At 44.7% G+C, this 12,352-nt stretch overlaps 3 protein-coding genes across 11 annotated transcripts in view; 2 read left to right on the plus strand and 1 right to left on the minus strand.

Moving 5' to 3' along the window:
- Nucleotides 1-12,352, minus strand: part of LOC147845236 (uncharacterized) — a 934,973-nt gene that overhangs the window by 770,527 nt on the left and 152,094 nt on the right. The gene's annotated exons all lie outside the window — the stretch shown is intronic.
- Nucleotides 1-12,352, plus strand: part of LOC101882744 (NLR family CARD domain-containing protein 3-like) — a 297,907-nt gene that overhangs the window by 26,368 nt on the left and 259,187 nt on the right. The window lies entirely within an intron of this gene.
- On the plus strand, nucleotides 1,935-11,819 carry LOC148682365 (uncharacterized). Of its 3 annotated transcripts, none has more exons than XM_088650506.1 (2): nucleotides 1,935-10,431; nucleotides 10,516-11,819. In XM_088650506.1, the coding sequence occupies exon 2, from the start codon at nucleotides 10,849-10,851 to the stop codon at nucleotides 11,446-11,448; it is 600 nt and encodes a 199-aa protein (XP_088506632.1). In that variant the 5' UTR covers nucleotides 1,935-10,431; nucleotides 10,516-10,848; the 3' UTR covers nucleotides 11,449-11,819. All 3 variants share the same exon structure in this region; 1 of them encodes a protein (XP_088506632.1).

Consider the following 12,352-nt stretch of genomic DNA (forward strand, 5'->3'; position numbering starts at 1 on the left):
ATATACAGCCATATCGCACTACTACTCGTGTGATATTGCTCATATATATATATATATATATATATATATATATATATATATATATATATATATATATATATATATATACACACACACACACTCACACACAGTTGAAATAAAGTCAGAATTATTAGCCCCCTTTTGATTTTTTTTCTTTTTTAAATATTTCTCAAATGATGTTTAACAGAGCAAGGAAATTTTCACAGTATTTCTGATAATATTTTTTCTTATGGAAAAAGTCTTATTTGTTTTATTTCGGCTAGAATTAAAGCAGTTTTAATTTTTTTAAAATTTTTGGGACAAGATTGTTAGCCCCTTTAAGCTATTTTTTTCTGATTGTCTGCAGAACAAACCATTGATATACAATAACTTGCCTAAGTACCCTAACCTGCCTAGTTCACCTTATTAACCTAGTTAAGCCTTTAAATGTCACTTTAAGCTGTATAGAAGTGTCTTGAAAAATATCAAGTAAAATATTATTTACTGTCATCATGGCAAATATTAAATCAATCAGTTATTAGAAATAGGTTTTTAAAACTATTAGGCTTAGAAATGTGCTGAAACAATCTTCCCTCTATTAAACAGAAATTGGGGAAAAAATAAACTGGTGCTAATAATTCAGGGGGGCTAACAATTCTGACTTCAACTATATATATATATATATATATATATATATATATATATATATATATATATATATATATATATATATATATATATATATATATATATAAAGAGAGAGAGAGAGACAGAGAGAGAGAGAGTTGAAGTCTGAATTATTAGGCCCCGTTTATTTTTTTCCACAATTTCTGTTTAATGGAGAGAAGATTTTATCAACACATTTCTTAACAAAATAGATTTAATAACTCTATTTATCTTTCCCATGATGACAGTACATAATATTTTACTAGATATTTTTCAAGACACTTCTATACAGCTTAAAGTGACATTTAAAAGCTGAACTAGGTTAATTAGGGTTACTAGGCAGGTTAGGGTAATTAGGCAAGTAATTGTGTAACGATGGTTCCCCTTCGGTTGGGGAACTTCAGTGCCATAAGTGGATGAAGTAGGATGAGAGTATTGAACGGGCCAATGAATGAAATTAATTGGCAGCATAAGCTTGCGCAGGTGTGCGGCATCTGCAATTATCTCAGCATATAAGCACACCTGAAGCCAGCAGACGCCATCCTTTTCGCTTCAGATCCTTTCTGAGTGAGTCGATGAGGGTTCCTCTTGCTGATCAGCACTTCAGAGCGAACGAGTGTGTCTCCCGGTCCAGAGTGGGTCTTCGCGGTGGCAGACGGTCGAGCTGGGTTTCTCCCTTGCCTGCGGTTCTTTGGGTCCGGTCCTCCAGAGCGGTGCGTATTGTTGCAACTTTCCTAAAAGAGCAACACAGTCGTGCAGCACGTCCTTTTCAGGATGGCGCTCCGACTGTGCGTTTCTGGATGCGGGGGTTTCCTGGCTCCGGATGATGGACACGATCACTGCATTGCATGTTTGGGGGTCCAGCATGTTAATGCGGAGCTCGCGGGCGGTTCATGTCGTCATTGCGATGCCATGACCGTTGCACAGCTAAGATCGCGGCTAACTTTCGCAAGAGAGCGAGCCACCCCAGTTGCCTCCTGTTCTAAAAAAGCAGCGGGCGCTCGGGCAGATCTGAGGGTTTCAGCGGGAGAGAATCCGCCGCCCACGGGCTCGCGGACCTCTCGCTCCTCACGGCGCTCCATCCAAGCTTCGGGTAGTGGGAGTGATCCGTCTAACCAGATGGTAGCTCTCACACTCGCTGACACCGGAGATCAGATGTCCTCCGCGGCATCGGAGGGTGGGCTTTCACTGTCCGACGAAGATCCGGACCCGCTCGCCCCCTCCGGGCAGGTGAGCGCTGTCAAATCGGATCCTGAAGCGGACATGTTAGCCGTGCTTTCCCGGGCTGCTTCGGCCGTGGGGTTGGAGATGGTTTATCCCCCACCTCCGCGGCCGGACCGACTAGATGGGTGCTACGTAGAGGACCATAAGGCGAAGTCTTGGAGGGCACCTTTCTCTGCCCGTGCTGCGTGTGCCTCCGCCCTCACCGCCCTTGACGGCGGAGCTGCCAGGGGGTATGAGGCGATCCAGTCAGTGGAGCGCGCTATCGCGGTCAATCTTTGTCCGCGCGGCGCCTCTACGTGGCGGGGTTTGCCCCGCCTCCCGTCCAAAGCCTGTAGGTTGTCTGCCTCCCTCGGAGCCAGAGCTTATAAGGCTGCGGGCCAGGCTGCTTCTGCTTTGCACGCGATGGCCACCTACCAACGCTACCAAGCGCAGGCGCTGGCCGAGCTGCACGAGGGCGGGTCCAACCCAAGCTTATTACATGAGCTGCGCACCGCGACCGACTATGCTCTTCGGACTACTAAGTCCGCCGCGTGTGCGCTGGGGAGGACGATGTCCACACTTGTGGTTCAGGAATGCCACCTCTGGCTAAACCTGGCCGATATGCGCGATGTTGACAAAGTTCGCTTTCTTGACTCGCCCATATCCCAGGCTGGCCTGTTCGGCGTCACCGTCGGTGAATTCACCCAGGAATTCAAGACGGTGAAAGAGCAGTCGGATGCGATGGGCCCGCCGAGCCATCCACCTCCACGGTTCCTCGCCGAGGGCGCGGCGTACACCTCGAAAGCAGGCAGCCCCTCCTGCCCAGGGCGCCGTTAAGTCCGGTAAACGGACCGCGAAGCGTCCCTGAGACAGGCCATCCGGAGAAGAGGAAATTTGCTCTTTCCCCGCTGGAGGGCGGGGCCCCGATAACAACGGTACTTTTCAGTGCCACCAAAACATCAGTAAAGAGTACTTTTTCCCTTCCCCGGATGTGACTGCACGAGTTCTGCCAGTCCGGGACGCGCTGCCTTCCGGCTCGCAGACTGTACGTGCTTCGCCAGTGGCTCACGAGCGCTGGGGGGACGGTCTCCCTTCCCTCAGCCCTCCAGCCCCCTCTCCGGAGTCAGGGTGCGGAGCCAGAGCGAATCGCTCTCCTCCAGCTCTTCCGCGGGACCCTCGTGCTTCCCGGATCAGCACACCCACTCCGCGCTGCCCCACCGCATGTACGTCAGCGATTGTAGCGATGACTCCATTAGCGAGGGCTCTGCCTGCCTGGTTAGCGCGGGCCAGCCCCTCTCGGTGGCTCATACGCACAATCAGACTCGGTTACGCGATTCAGTTCGCGAAACCGCCCCCCAAGTTTACGGGCGTGTATTTCTCCAGGGTCAACCCCCTGTCCGCCCCTGTCTTGCGAGAGGAGATTGCTGCCCTCCTGGCGAAGGGTGCAATCGAGCCGGTTCCTCCAGCCGAGATGGAGAGTGGGCTTTACAGCCCATACTTCATCGTACCCAAAAAGAGCGGTGGGTCACGGCCAATCCTAGATCTGTGCGTTTTGAACCGCTGTCTGCACAGGCTGCCGTTCAGAATGCTCACGCAGAGGCGCATTCTCCAATGCGTTCGTCCTCAGGATTGGTTTGCAGCCATAGACCTGAAGGACGCGTATTTCCATGTCTCCATTCTTCCACGCCACCGCCAATTTCTGCGGTTTGAACTGTCTGAGGGAGCTCGACAGCAAACTAGTGGTCCCACTGAAGTTCTTTCAGAGGCTCCTGGGGCATATGGCATCCGCAGCCGCAGTCACGCCGCTCGGGTTGCTCCATATGAGACCACTTCAGCACTGGCTTCACGATCGGGTCCCCAGACGCGCATGGCACGCGGGCACACACCGGGTCTCGGTTACTGCGCTTTGTCGCCGCGCCCTCAGCCCTTGGAACGACCCCTCGTTCCTACAGGCCGGTGTGCCTCTAGGACAGGCGTCCAGCCATGTTGTCGTTTCAACAGACGCTTCCAACACAGGTTGGGGGGCCGTGTGTCGCGGGCATGCGGCTGCGGGCCTGTGGAAGGGTGCCCAGCTGCATTGGCATATCAATCGCCTAGAGCTGTTGGCAGTGTTCCTCGCTCTCCACCGCTTTTTACCGGTGCTGGAGCGGCAACACGTGCTGGTCAGGACGGACAGTATGGCGGCGGCGGCGTATATCAACCGCATGGGGGGTATGCGCTCTCGCCGCATGTCTCAGCTCGCCCGCCGTCTGCTCCTCTGGAGTCACCCGCGGCTGAAATCGCTGCGCGCCATTCACGTTCCAGGCACGCTCAATCGTGCAGCCGATGCGCTCTCACGACAGCTGTTACGCCCTGGAGAATGGAGACTCCACCCCGAGTCTGTTCAGCTGATATGGGCGCGATTCGGGGAGGCCCAGATCGATCTGTTTGCTTCCCCCGAGAACGCTCACTGCCAGTTGTTTTTTTTCCCTGACCGAGGGCTCTCTCCGCACGGATGCACTGGCCCACAGCTGGCCTCAGGGCATGCGCAAGTATGCGTTTCCCCCAGTGAGCCTGCTCGCGCAGTTTCTGTGCAAGGTCAGGGAGGACGAGGAACAGGTTCTGCTAGTTGCGCCCCTTTGGCCCAACTGGACCTGGATATCAGAGCTCTCACTCCTCGCGACGGCCCTCCCCTGGCGGATCCCTTTGAGAGAGGACCTACTCTCTCAGGGACAGGGCACCATCTGGCACCCTCGCCCCGATCTTTGGAACCTCCACGTGTGGTCCCTAGACGCGAGGAAGACTTAGGTAACCTACCGACTGCGGTGGTTAATACCATCACTCAGGCTAGAGCCCCCTCCACGAGGCGCGCCTACGCCCTAAAGTGGAGTCTATTCACTGAATGGCGAATCAGTATCTCTAAGATTTCTGTCCCTGAAGACAGCTCTGCTGGTTGCGTTGGCCTCCATCAAGAGGGTCGGGGACCTGGAGGCATTTTCGGTCAGTGACTCGTGCCTGGAATTCGGGCCGGATTACTCTCACGTCATCCTGAGACCCCGCCCCGGTTATGTGCCCAAGGTTCCTACCACCCCCTTTAGAGATCAGGTAGTGAACCTGCAAGCGCTGCCCCCGGAGGAGGCAGACCCAGCCCTTTCTTTACTTTGTCCAGTTCGCGCTCTGCGCATTTATGTGGACCGTACTCAGAATTTTAGATCATCTGAGCAGCTCTTTGTCTGTTATGGCGGTCGGCAGCAGGGAAGTGCCGTATCGAAACAAAGATTATCCCACTGGATTGTGGATGCCATTTCACTCGCTTATTCGAGTCGAGGTCAGCCGTGTCCCCCGGGAGTACGTGCACACTCCACTCGGAGCAATGCATCCTCTTGGGCGCGTGCACGCGGCGCCTCTCTAACAGACATCTGTAGAGCTGCGGGCTGGGCGACACCCAACACATTTGCAAGGTTTTACAATCTGCGAGTGGAGCCGGTTTCCTCAAGGGTATTAGGTAACCCTTTGGTGATTGAGGAGACAACTCGGTAGGGTGTTGAAACACGCTTGCTGCGCCATTCTCCCTAACACGGAGGTACGTGCGCCTTTTTATCTGTCAGTAAAGTTCCCCGTCAGGTGAGCCCTGCAGATTCCTCCGTGGCCCCCAGCACTGACTCAGCGGAGGAGTCACTTGCTGGCCCACTACGTTGTAGGTCTGCCCGCTGGTCAGCCCGCGTTTTGGGTATAGGTGCCTGCTATGCGTGATCCCCACTAGGCGATCCCATATGCTCATTCCGCCACGGTTAAGTCCCCCCCCTGGGCGGACCCGTGTCTTCCCTCTACGCTAACCACGCTTTTGCTATGAGTACTCCCCCTTTTTAGGGCTAGTCCATATGTAAATTCTGCCATCTATCCCCCCCTTGGGTAACGGATGGCCTCCGCAGCGTCCTCCCTATCGGGATTGCACGCTTCCCAACGTACTGTCGTATTTCCTAGAATTATCTAGATGCTCACGACTTCCCAAAAAATATATCTAAATCCGTAAAACTTCTGTTGAAGTAGGATAAATTAGGGCCAGGGACACGTTAGAGGACCGTGCCCCCCATGATGTGGGTGCGTCACGCTTGCTTGACTATCTCCTCATCGGGGGTGTTGGTAAGGTACAGTCATTATGGCGCTTTCCATACTTCTCCCATCGTGGATTTCATCCACTTATGGCACTGAAGTTCCCCAACCGAAGGGGAACGTTCGAGGTTACAGAAGTAACCCTTCGTTCCCCGAGGAGGGGAACGGAAGTGCCATAGTCCGTCGCCATAATGACTGTCCCTTAGCTGTTTGAAAGTCTCTTCAGCTTAAAAGGATGGCGTCTGCTGGCTTCAGGTGTGCTTATATGCTGAGATAATTGCAGATGCCGCACACCTGCGCAAGCTTATGCTGCCAATTAATTTCATTCATTGGCCCGTTCAATACTCTCCAGACAAGCGGCTTCTGATCCGAATCCTCCCATCGTGGATTTCATCCACTTATGGCACTTCCGTTCCCCTCCTCGGGGAACGAAGGGTTACTTCTGTAACCTCGAACGTTTGTTCTGTAGATGGTTTGTTCTGTAAAAAAATATATAGCTTTAAGGGGCTAATAATTTTGACCTTAAAATGGATTTCAAAAATTCAAAACTGCTTTTATTTTAGCCAAAATAAAACAAATAAGACTTTCTCCAGAAGAAAAAAATATTATTAGACATACTGTGAATATTTCCTGAATCCATTAAAACATCATTTTCAAACAAAATTCAAAGGGGGGCTAATAATTCTGACCTTAATTGTATACACACACACTGGTAGAGCTGACTGATGTCATGTATAAGCCTTCCAAGAATCCCTTGTTTGTGTTTCCTACCCAACCAATAAGTCCATTCTATATATATTAGATGGTTTTTCAGCGACTTTTCTGTCCGGTTTGCACACTGTTAAAAATTGTCCCGTTAAAAAACAGTAAAATTCTGGCAGCTGCAGTTGCCAGCAATGTACTGTTATTTTACAGTATGTTGCTGTAAAAATACATGGACTACATTGATTTACACAATACTCAAGTGAACTCATTTTGCTCACTGAAAGCAACTGCCTCAACTTGGTCAACTGCTGAATGAGTTTATGAAGTAATGTGCCATATATGCTTAGAAGCATACTTATAGTGATAACTTATTTTAGTTAATTAGAAAAGTTCGGTTTAACTCTAATGTCTTATTTTTCACAACAGCACACATACATGTAAATCTGGAATCACCAGAGAGATTCTGACTGCATCAGCAACTAAACAGCCGCTGTCTTTAAATAGAGAAACATGCAGAATAACATCAGCAGTTCATTGTTCATCTTTAACTCATACACTGGCTCTACTCTCCTCCACAACGGTGACAGACAGAAGAAATTAGCTTCAGGTTTTACAGTAAAATACTGTTTTTTTCCTTGATTTAACGGTAATCTACTGGCAGCTGTGGTTGCCAGCAATCTACTGTTTTTTTACAGTCTATTTCCGTAGTGTAAATTAACAGTATATTACTGTTAAAATACATTTTTACACTGTGTTTTTACCTCTCACACCTTTAACCCTTTAAACCCCAGAGCATATACTTCAGTTTTAATTGAAGTGTCCACACTACTGAGTGTTCAAGAAACATGTAGCAAAGCTGAAGTAAATTCATGAATTAACTGACTAATTAAATGATAATTGAGGATTAACAATGAACAAATGAAGAAATACTGAAGGGAAAAAACAAGAACAGAACATACAAAACTTTAGTCACAGCTTTATAATGAAATAACCTGAAGAACAACAAATGATTAAATCATTTAAATGATCAGCGGATGATTAAACAACTCTACAAACATCATCACCAGCTACACTTATTACTTAATACATGTATTTTTGTATAACATCTACTAAAGTTCTTCTTGAGAAAAAGTGAAAGTTTTACGTCACCATCATGGAGAACAGAGTTTGCTTTAGTTGTGCTCTTAGCCCTGTCATTTTTAACATTTATATATCGTGGCTGCTGCAATTGTTAAGAACTTTGTTTAAAAAGCTCCTTTGTTGTGGCAAGCCAGCCAAAAACCTAAATAAGATCTGGTGATGTTCATGTTGCTATTAAATGGCAGAGTCTGTTCTCATTTAGTATAATAAAATTTACTGCTTCTATTCAATGTTTAATCTATTGTTTTACATTATATGTGTATATATGGCAATGATTTCTAGAAGTTTTTCAGAATATCTTGGACAATAACACTGCTCTATGGTGTCTATCGCACTCAAAGAGACATCAATAATGGTGACAACTAACAAAATTAACAGTTTAACTCACAAACAGGCAACTGAAAGTCTAAACATAAACAACAGCAGAATCAAACGCAAATAAAGAAAACTGTTAGACCATTATACAACATTTATTTGTACCGCAATGCATGCTGGGATATTTGTACCGTGCCACTCCCAGCATGCATTGCAGCATGAAACATTTGAGATGTTACCATTGTTGAGATACAAGGTCAGATTCATAAGGTCTGAGTGTATATTTGTCATAACTGAACTGTTTTTGTATGTTATTTCTTAACTGTTAAGTAATTACAGAGGTATCTTTTCTGTTTCCACTTCTCATTAATTAAATTAATACCTGCAACTAAGCATAAAATTTATTGCATGAGGCCCTTCTTCCAGATTTATAACAAAACTTTTATCAGAACTAACTTTAGACAAATAGATTTCTCTATTTATTAACTTTCCAACTTGATTGCTATAATACAAGCATTTTGTTAATTCTTTATTATAGTAATTGGAGAGTCTGAATTAATGAGTTCAAGGGTGAAGAGCCCAACTAAACCAGCCCCTCACTCCATTACGGTGACACAAAAAACACCTTAATTTCTGTTGGATCTCAATGAGAATAGTATGGAAGTCAAATCAGTCAGTAATAAGTGTGTGTCTGCTGTTGTTTGTGGAGTTGTTTAATGATCCTCTGCTGAGACTGAAGCTGTTTTATTTTATTTGATTTTATTTAATGTTGTAACTCAAGTCACTGTTTGTGTTTCTTGTTTATTTTCTTCAGTAATTGTAATTATTAACAGCAGGTGTTCATCAGTGTCTGAATTCACTCATTAGTGTTCATTAAAACTGTCAGGTGAACTATATTAGTTAACTAGTGTATGAAATAGTGAACAAGGACACAAAGCGTGATTTCAAACACAGACTTCAAAACATCGAATCTGAACTCTGTTAGCTCACAGTTTTCTGCAGTTGGTTACTTTCTCGAAAACAAAAATGTTACCCAGAAAGCACTGTTTTTAACAGAATATTACTGTTTTAGTGAAAAAACATTATTTTACCGTAGAATCTGACCGTTTTTTAACAGCAATTTTTTACAGTGTGGTATTTTTACGTAAAATCTAAAAAAGAAAAAAAAAGAAAAAGAAAAACAGCTAAACAGTTTTTGTGTCACCATTGTGGAGGATAATAGCGTCTCTGTTTAAGTCCAAGATGAACTGAGAATATTTGATGTTATGCTGTAGCTTCTTTTCTTAAAAGGTAACTGTGTAGTTACTAATGCAGTCAAAATCTGTTTGCTAGTTGCATTCACACATAAACACATTGTTTCATCTAAAGACTTTACTTTTTTGGCGCTAAGCTATGATTTTGTAAAATGAACATTGTATTAGTTCATGAAATATGGTTATTTTTTGTAAATTTATACAGTTCTATAAAACTTCCATGTATTTCACAGAAAGATTCTGGCAACCACAGCTGCTGGTATTTTTTTCGGAAATGTAACAGATATTTTACACAATAAGAGCTTGCTAATTAACACTCTCTTGGTGTTGACAATGTTAACACTTTCAAAAGTGTTATTTTTAACACTTATAGTGGTTCCCATATAAACTATGAGGGAGTGTTAATTTTAACTCTAAGGTAGTTAAATCTACTATCTAAAATTTGCTGTGCATGAACATTTCGTTCATTTTAAACGAATCTTCAATATGATTTGGGAACTACAAGTCCTCTCAGGGAGTGATTTGTTAATTCGCGCGTGCGTACATTTGTGGAGGTGGTATCGTTCGGTGTCGTTCATCGCGGAAAGGCAGAAACCAATCATATGCGTTTAGAGCCGAAAAAGATTTGATCCGTTCACCTCTCGAGTCCTCTATCGGGTCTGAGTCACTCGTTCATTACGGGCCAATCATACGCGTTTAGAGCAGGAAAAATATTTGATCTGTTCATCTCTCGAGTCCTCTATCGGGTCTGAGCCATTCGTTCCTCACGGGCCAATAATACGCGTTTAGAGCCGAAAAATTGGACAATTGGTCTGATTGGACATCCTGGGGGTCCAGCACAGTGGCCTAGCACCAGCCGCTTGGTTGAGGCCATTTGTACAAAGCTGTGTGCCGTACACAAGTCCACTTCCAAGAAGGCTGGTGTTCGCACGCCCAGGTGGTCTAAAATACTGACCGATTACCACCACATCCGGGATCTGGTGCTTGGCAGTCGCAGGCTGATGGATGAAACAGTGATCCAGCTTTTTGAGCTAAACCAGAAGACGCTTATTCAGTGGTAAGCAAAGCACATTATTTTCTTTGAATTACCTGAATACTTCTAAATTAATATATATGAATAATACATATAATTTATTATCAGGTTTCAACGGAGGCAAAAGGATCAGGAAATGAGTGTACTCACTCAGGGACTGACTCCACTTGATCCAATTGCTGTGGCAGATACGCAGCTTCCTTTGCCGAGGGAAAAATTGGACGAGGCACCATCAACATCAGGCCCCAAACACCAGTTTGTCTTTCCTCCAAATAAAGAAGGACAGGTCGACCTGGTCGAAAGTCTGCTTCTGCAACCACCACAGTTTGCTCCTTCCTGCCGGATGCCACCACGGTGTGCTCCTTTCCACCGGCCCCCACGACGGAATGCCCCATCGCGCCAACCCCCACCACAGTCTGCCACATTGCACCGGCCCCTACCATGGTGTGCCTTGTCACACCGACCTTCACCACAGTGCGCCCCATCTCGCCAGCCTCCACCACAGTGTTCCCCATCATACCAGCCTCCACCACAGTGCGCCCTATTGCGCTGGCCCACACCACAGTGCGCCCCATTGTGTCTGCCCCCACCACGGTGTGCTCCTTTCCACCCACCCCCAGCACGGTGTGCCCCATAGCACCACCCCCCATAGCACCAGGTGTTGTGCAGCCCATTTCAGGACCTGGATCATTGTTTGGCACACTTGTTTTTAACCCAGACATGAGTGTGTCAATGGTGATTCCATCATGTGCTGCACCAACATCCAGTGCAGTCCCAGCTTCACCTGCACCTGCTGTTCCTCCACCTGCACCTGCTCCACCTGCACCTGCTGTTCCTCCACCTGCACCTGCTGTTCCTCCACCTGCACCTGCTCCACCTGCGCCTGCTGTTCCTGTGTCCCGTTACACCCAGAGGAACAGGCACAGACGGGAACAGGAGAAGGAAAGTGGAGTCCACAAAAGGAAGTATGTGCGTGCGGTTACTTTTAATGTTTGCAGCAAATGTGGGCAACCAAAGAACAAGGAGTTTGGCCATAGCTGATTTGTCCTTAGAGGACTGGTTGGCAGAACAGCGCCAGCAAAATAAAGGACAAACTCCAGCTCCAGAATAAAGGACAAATTGCTGTATATATTTTTGTAAATGTTACATGGGTACTCTCTCTCTCTCTCTCATTTTATTTAATTTTTGTGTGTTAATATTTAGCATTTTAAAGTGGCACTTATAGGCCCACTCTTATTTTGTCTTGTGTGTACTTATTTAATATTTGTGTGCATTTTATGTAAAAATATATTTATATTTCTTAAAAAAATAACATTTTATACATTGCTTAAATACTATATTTTATATATTACGTGCCCCCACTCTTGCATTTTATTATGTATTTATATTATTGTTTAATATATTGTGTATATAAAAATAAATATATATATAGACTATTGTTTTTATATAATGTGTATAATAAATAAATATATTTATATATAGTATTGTTTTAATATATTATATGTGCATAATAAATAAATATATATTGTATTGTTTTTATTTATTGTATATTATATAGTTTATATATTAAGATATGTTTTTTTTTGTTTTTTATATTTTTAAAATTGTTTTGCGATTTTAATATTTGTATTAATTTTAATAAACCATTTTGCATATTACTTGTTTTTGTGTGCATTCATTTAAAGTTATTACATAAAGAAATATAACATATATTAATATATATATATATATATATATATAGTATAGTATATATTTATATATTAATAAATAAATATATATATATAATATACTTATATATACATAAATATGCATACATGTTTAATTGAAACATTTTCATTCATTTTTAATTAACGTAATATGCTTTTTAAGAACAATATCCACATAATAATAGTAATATCAATTTAATTGCCTGTGTTACGTCAGTAAAATTTCAATAAGAGCGCAG

Source organism: Danio rerio, chromosome 4 (assembly GCF_052040795.2).
Source record: "Danio rerio strain M-AB ecotype USA chromosome 4, GRCz13ab, whole genome shotgun sequence".
NCBI lineage: Eukaryota > Metazoa > Chordata > Actinopteri > Cypriniformes > Danionidae > Danio > Danio rerio.